The sequence below is a fragment of the Protomyctophum parallelum genome (genome assembly GCF_964188405.1).
Source record: "Protomyctophum parallelum genome assembly, chromosome: 19".
Taxonomy (NCBI): domain Eukaryota; kingdom Metazoa; phylum Chordata; class Actinopteri; order Myctophiformes; family Myctophidae; genus Protomyctophum; species Protomyctophum parallelum.
The window spans coordinates 18,635,976-18,643,298 of NC_139717.1; the positions used below are offsets into that span (position 1 = coordinate 18,635,976).

Below are 7,323 nucleotides of genomic sequence, written 5' to 3' on the forward strand. Positions count from 1 at the left end.
TCTCTCTCTCTCTCTCTCTCTCTCTCTCTCTCTCTCTCTCTCTCTCTCTCTCTCTCTCTCTCTCTCTCTCTCTCTCTCTAAATCAAAGTGCATTAAACCACACAAAACTAAACAACAACTAATATTTGTAAATAATTAGATTATCACCTGGGCAGATGTCGTGGCTTACGGTTAAGTGACCAGCTGCAGCTGTGTGTGTGCGCCTTATGGACAAACTGTACACACAGTAAACACTATACAGATATGTTTGGTTAAAACAAAAAGGTTTTTTTTCAGTAGCCTACACTGGACAAACTGTAGGCCTACACACAGTAAACACTATAGGTCTACACTGCAGACATGTTTTGGTTAAAAACAAAAAGTTTTATTTTGAAATCATTGCTATAGTGTTTGTTCAGTAACAGGAGTCTCCCAGTCTCTACATTTTCAGGTACAATTTCAGCCAATCAGGAGAGAGTAACTATTAATCAGCTTAAAATGTTATAGTGTTCCAGTTCCAATTTTGCCAGCTCATGTCTTTGTGTCATCACTGTTTAATCTGTATGCTGACTTGAGTTCTCTATCCTGATTGGATAAAATGGGTATCCCGACCTTTCTGTTTAATAAAAAGATGGAGACTCCTGTTACTGAAACAAACACTATAGCAATGCAATGAGTATAGTATGGTGCATCTTATAGCCTATAGGCTACTATCACAATCTATACCTTTAGTTCTAGCGATGCACCAAAACCATTTTTTCATCACTTGAAGATGACGTGGTGTCAGAACGGGATAGACTGGCATACTCGCCCATACCGATGCCCGCACCGGTATCAATACTGCGTTAATTGGCAGTATCGGCAGCTTTTTCGATACTGGTATCGGTATCGGAACAACTTCAATTTTAATCAATCTGGGTCGGACTCGTTACAGGTTGATTGGCATCCATATGTTAAAACAAATGTAAAATATTTTCAGCTGGGGATGTGCGGCCAATTGCCTATACATATCAATTTGGGGGTTTTAATTGACATGAGAATGTTTGAGAACCACTGCTCTAATCACTATCATGTCTTTCTTTCTTTCTCTCTCTCTCTCTCTCTCTCTCTCTCTCTCTCTCCCTCCCTCATTCAGTGAGATGGGCCGTCAACTGTTGCTGTGCGTGCTGCTGTGCGTGGCGGCAGCCGCCTCCTCCGCTACAAACGGCGACAGTGACGACAGCGCGTCGACAACGCGCACGCGGCAGCGCCTCCCTCTGGTGCTGAGCAGACGCACGGAGGTCTTAAGCGAACCCGTGTTCAGCGGGAGGCCAGAGGAGGAGGAGGAGGAGGAGGAGGAGGAGGCGGGAACAGGAGGTGGAGGAACGGAGAAGAGGATGTGTGGGATTGAGTGCCAAAGCGCCCTGCCGCCCCTGGACCCGGCCCAGCAGGAGAGCGCCCTGGCATACGAGACCCTGTACGAGAATGCCACGCGCACGCTGACCCAGGTCACGCTGACCCAGGTCACGCTGCAGGTGCGATAGAAATGATTTCTCTTCTATCTGAAGGGTTAATTCAGGTTTTTGGACTTAAAGCTGTAGGCTATTCTTGCCATTAATATAGTGGTTGCAAAGGTATTCATTGAGTCCCTGAGTCCTGTGGTGGGCTGGAGTTCTGGTCTTGTTTTGGTGAATATTGAGTAGGTCATGTCATTTGATGGAGGTCTAAAAATAAATGAATCCCAAAAAATATATATACAATATTTGTATTGTTTCTACCATATAGCACAACCTCCGTTCAACTTTCTGTCACATTATTTGTGTCCATGCAGTATATCACAACGCCAGCAGCATCACAGAACAGCCTAAATGGTCTTATATGACCTTTTAGGATAACATCTCTGGGTATACAAGAGGTGTCCAATATGACACCTCAGGAAGCTTCTGCCCCGAGGGACATACTGTAGCCCTCCTGTACTGACATACGGTAGCCCTCCAGCCTAAATGCTGTTATCTCTGCTCGAATATTCTTCAATACATTGTCAACGCTTCACCCTGACTGGATATTAACCCATTTAGAGCTGAGGGCCTGATTCTATAAAACGTCGTCTAAATCCTAACAGTTTTCTGAAAAACCTATGTTTCTCTGTCAGTGGTTCTCAAACTATTTCATGTGAAGGACCCCAAAAATGATATGTGATCGGCCGCAGAGCCCCCCGTCTGACACTATGTTGTTCCAGGAACAAAGATCTGCACACTATTAAAAAACAAATAGCTGATCTACAAGCTGATTCTATTTTTCAACAACTTAAGTATAAAATAATGCTTAAAATGTGGTTAAAAGCTATTTTAAAGGTGACACAGATGTGTTCCAGGTCTTAATGCAGTTGAACATTTCCCCTGATGCAGGGCTTCAACCAGACCTCCACGTCGACGCGCGGCGGCGGCGGCCGCCGCACCAAGCGCCAGGTCTACGGCGCCGACGGCCGCTTCGTCATCTCGGACTGGCGCTTCGCCACGCGCTACCCGTTCTCGGCGGCCGTGCGCCTCTCCACGGGCTGCTCGGGCGTGCTGGTGTCGCCCCGGCACGTGCTCACGGCCGCCCACTGCGTGCACGACGGCAGAGACTACCTGGCGGGCGCCCGCAGGCTCCGCGTGGGCGTGCTGCAGCTCAGGAGCAGACGAGGAGGAGGACGAGGAGGAGGAGGAGGGGGGGCGAGGAGGAGGAGGAGGAGGGAGGAGGAGAGGAGGAGGAGGAGGAAGGAGGAGAAACGGTGGTGGGCGAGGAGGAGGACGTGAAGAGGGAGGAGCTGCGACGGCGGATGAGGTTTTTTTCAATACTTTTACTTCTACTCCGCTACGTCTCTGAGGCAAATTACTTTGTAGATTTCGATTATTATTACAAAACATACCCATTTAGGCCTGACGTTGAAAAAAAAAAAAAAAGTCTTAAAAAAACCCCATGTTTCTACGTCGGTCATTCTCAAAACATATTCATGTCAAGGACCCCAAATATAATATCTGAAAATATGTTGTTCCAGGGACCCTCCCAGTAGCAAAGATTTGAGTTAAAAACTCGCTCTGTAACAATATATATTCAAAGATTTCAGGCACATTTTTCAAAAAATAGCAGACCTACAAGCTCATAGTGCGGCACTCGGTGCCGCACTATGAGCTTGTACTGTAGATCTGCTATTTTACAACATAAGGCTTAAAAAACAAAGGCCCAAAATGGGTTAACCACTATATACATTTGAAAATAGCCGATCTACGAGCTCACAGTGAGCTTTTCAAAAGATGGTTAAACATTTGAAAACTTCCTGCATGACTACAATGACTACTTTTGGTACTATAAGTACATTTTGAAGCCAATACTTTTGTGCTTTTTACTCAAGTAGGCTACATTTTTAATCCCGGACATTTACTCCGTAACGGAGTATAGTTCTACATTGCAGTATAGTGACAGATACTTTTACCCAAGTAATAAATGTGAGTACTTTTTCCACCAGCAGGAGGAAGGAGGCGTAGTCGGCGGCGACGCCCCGGTGAGAGAGAGGAAGGGCGGGCGAGGCGAGCGACGGATGAGAGGGACGAACGGAGGAGGAAGAGGAGGAGGAGCGAGCGACGGGCAAACGCCTGAGCTGAACCGCGCGCGGCGCTCGACCGAGCCCCAGAAAAGGCAAAAGCCCGTGTTCCGCTGGTCGCGTGTCAAACAGACCCGCGTCCCGCGAGGCTGGATCCGGGCGGCGGAGACGAGCAGCGCCGACGTCAACGACATTAACTTGGTCTCGGCCGACTACGACTACGCCCTCCTGGAGCTGAAGCGGCGCGTCTCGCAGAAGCACATGGAGGTGGGCGTCGGGGGGGGGGGGGGGGGGGGGGGGATATGGTTAGAAATATTGCCCAGACGATACCATATATGGGCTCCATTTTCGTCCATGCTAAACCTCTTATCCCTAGGGCTCCATCTTGCGCCACCCTTATCCCTAAACGTATTTTTTTTTTTACTATTTTGAAAAACATTTTAAAATTGTTCAACTAGCCGATCTACATCGAGACATTGTGAGCTTGTCGATCGGCTATTTGAAGTACTATTGTACTATTTTAAAAGGTTTTTTGTTTTTTGTCTCCACGATATGCCTTTTCAGAGATATCTTATATTGCGATACAGTGAATGCACGGGCGGCGGTGGCTCAGGGGTAGAGTGCCTGGATGGTAACCGTAAGGTTGCCAGTTCGAACCCGGGCTCCCCCAGAGTTACTGTCGAAGTGTCCTTGAGCAAGACACTGAACCCCTAATTGCTCCCGATGTGCTAGTTGGTGCCTTGCATGGTTTCCGCTGCCATCGGTGTATGAATGTGTGTGTGAATGGGTGAATGTAATGCACAATCTCTGTAAAGCGCCTTGGATAAAAGCGCTATATAAATGCACCATTTACCATTTACCATTTTGGTGCCTTGTATGGTTTCCGCCGCCATCGGTGTATGAATGTGTGAATGTGATGCACAACCTAAAGCGCTATATAAATGCACCATTTACCATTTAATGCACATTCTGATGATTTGCAATTCTGTGCGTTAATTCATACTTCTGCAGAAGTTTCCTTCACCAAAAACAATACGTATATTTTGTGCCGAATGGTCTGTTGCTCCTTTTTCTTTTAGTTTTTGTAACCTTGTACAGTAGTGGTGGGTAGTATCGTGTGAGTATAACTTGAAAGAACCATAGAAACAGCGTGAAGAAATATCGCGATGATATCGCGTATCGTGATTCAGCTTGAAAACGATATCATGATGATATTACATTATATTACATTTTCGTAGAAATGAAAAGAATGCCAGCACACACTTTATATCCAAAAGGATTCTCTTGTTTATTAAATGAAGGGTTCCCCCAGCAGCAAAAAGTGTCAGTTTGTTTGCTGCTGGGGGAAACCTTAACCCATTTAGGCCTGAGGCCGATTCTAGAAACGCCTTCTAAAGCCTGACCAAAAAAGAATCCTATTAGGATATAAAGTGAGTGCTGGTATTCTTTTCTATGGGCTGTCTCTATACCTGAACCGTGCACCCGGTATACATTTATTTTACACTGCACTACTCAACTGAGTGCTTAATTTCTTCCTTTCCTTTTTTCCTTCTTCCACATATCGCCCCATGCACACCCCTAGGTGGGCGTGGCGCCAGCCGACGCCCCGCTGGCCAGGATCCACTTCTCGGCCTACGACTCGGACCAGGGCACGCCGAACGACGGCGGCGGCGGCGAGAACGTGGTGTACCGCTTCTGCTCCGTCACCCGGGAGTCGGACGACCTCATGTACCAGCAGTGTGACGCCCGGCAGGGAGCCGCCGGCGCCGGGGTCTACGTCCGCCAGCGGGCGGAGGAGGAGGAGGAGGCCACGGGAGGAGGAGGAGGAGGAAGTGCGGTGGACGCCGGGCGAGGCAGGTTCCAGCGGCGGGTGATCGGCGTGTTCTCGGGGCACCGCTGGGTGGAGCTGGAGGGAGGTGAGCAGAGGGACTTCAACGTGGCGGTGAGGATCACGCCGGCCAAGTACGCCCAGATCTGCCACTGGATCCACGGAGATCCCAGTCTGTGTAAGGAGATGTGAGGATCCACGCTGCACGCTGTCTGTTCGGGATCCACGGAGACCCCCGGTCTGTGTAAACAGTGATGTAGCTCTGCCAGATCCCTGCAGTCGATCCCATGGTCCAGGGACGTGCACACATAGATATCAAAGGGGGCGTCAGTGAGCCCCTGCCCTTTTACCGTCGGTAAAACAACTGCCCTCTCCAGAGCACGAATGCAGCATTTACTATGGCGAAAGAAATGCAAATGCCCTCCTCTCCTTTCCCATGCCAAACCGGAAGGCAGCATTCAGGAGAATTGTTATTTTTCTTCTGAACTAATTTGTTTCGAAATCCATGTCGTACACCGCATCTCCAGTAGATAAAGAGTGCTGGGTTGCGCCCCGAAAATAGCTGATCTACAAGCTCTCACGACGCGTTGTGATCTTGTAGATCTGCTATTTTCGCTACTTTGGGACAAAAGTGCCCTCTTATGGGATTTCAGCCCCTGCCTCTGTAACACTCTGCACGTCCCTGCCATGGTCTGTGTAAAGGCCTAGTCATACTCCAGTTTGAGGTGATGGCTTATCACTGCAGTGTAGTTTTCTAAAGTTAGAAAACTACAACTACAACAACATGGGGTGTTGTGCTAATTTGCTTATTTCCATCGAAATAAGTAGTAAAGTGTGCCGCTTTACACACTTTGCACACTTTACTTATGAAGAGAGGATATATACAAAAAATATATAATTTTGAGCGATGTTAGAACAAAGCGAATTTGAACAACACCCCATAGCCCCATTCAATTCCCATTCAATTCAATGCAATTCATTTAGGGCTTGTGGTAGGGGAAATAGCCAATAAGGAGCTTTTGCACAAAATAACACCTGGACCTCTTTGGTGGGGACGTACTGTAACAACTACAAAGAAAGGTAAGAAAGCCTTTTAGTATGGAATTCTCCTTTAAGTGTCCATGGGCCAGACACTGAACCCCACATTGCCTCCAATGGTGTGTGAATGTGGGAAGCGAGGACGCTGGCATTGTCTGTCCGCTGCTTCACCTCCCAATGTAATCCATTATTATTACTTTATCAGAATATAGAGCTTTATACAAAAAACTAAAAAAATACAAAAATAAAATGTTGGTTTCACAAAAAATACCAGTTACATTCGCTTTAACTCAGAGAATGATACTACGGATGTCCCGATCTTTTTTTTTGTTTTGCTATTTTTTAGCTACGATAAGGGACAAACATAAAAGTATTCTTAGTGATATGATGAGTCGATGAGATATGCTGCCCTACACAGCCAAAGTGCAGTAGGTTTTTGGACACACCAATTTATTTGTATATCCCAAATAAATTTGCCTTTCTGATTTTGGGGGATAAACAATTACGTCAAGAACATATTTACAATTAGTGTAATATCACTTATTTGCCGATATCTCATTTGGCTGACCAGTTTAAACACTTTTAAACCCAATAACCCAATATGGTTATATTGTTTGTGAGTGTTGTCAGACAACAACTCTACTAATGTTGGTGCTATTAGGCTTTAGATTTCCACTGGTAAACGGTAATTATCATTTTAATTTCGTATTTCTTTCGAGCGACACTTGGCCTGGGAGTCGGGACCCAAACTTATTTATGACCCAAATTATTTATGACTGAACCACTTAGACCTAATTTCAAATAAATAGCTGAATATAGCCGATCTACAAGCTCACAACACTTGAGCTTGTAGATATGCTATTTTCACCTTTTTTATTTTCGTTTTGATGTTTTCTTTAGTTTTTAACATAAAGGA

At 46.2% G+C, this 7,323-nt stretch overlaps 1 protein-coding gene across 1 annotated transcript; it reads left to right on the top strand.

Moving 5' to 3' along the window:
* Nucleotides 1-1,118: 1,118 nt before the first annotated feature.
* On the top strand, nucleotides 1,119-6,204 carry LOC310876810 (inactive serine protease 35-like; the record flags this gene model as incomplete). The annotated part of the gene is made up of 4 exons (XM_083790464.1): nucleotides 1,119-1,493; nucleotides 2,367-2,654; nucleotides 3,470-3,808; nucleotides 5,124-6,204. 4 exons carry the CDS (start codon nucleotides 1,119-1,121, stop codon nucleotides 5,559-5,561), a joined length of 1,440 nt encoding a protein of 479 aa, XP_083646590.1. The 3' UTR covers nucleotides 5,562-6,204.
* Between the last annotated feature and the right edge of the window lie 1,119 nt (nucleotides 6,205-7,323).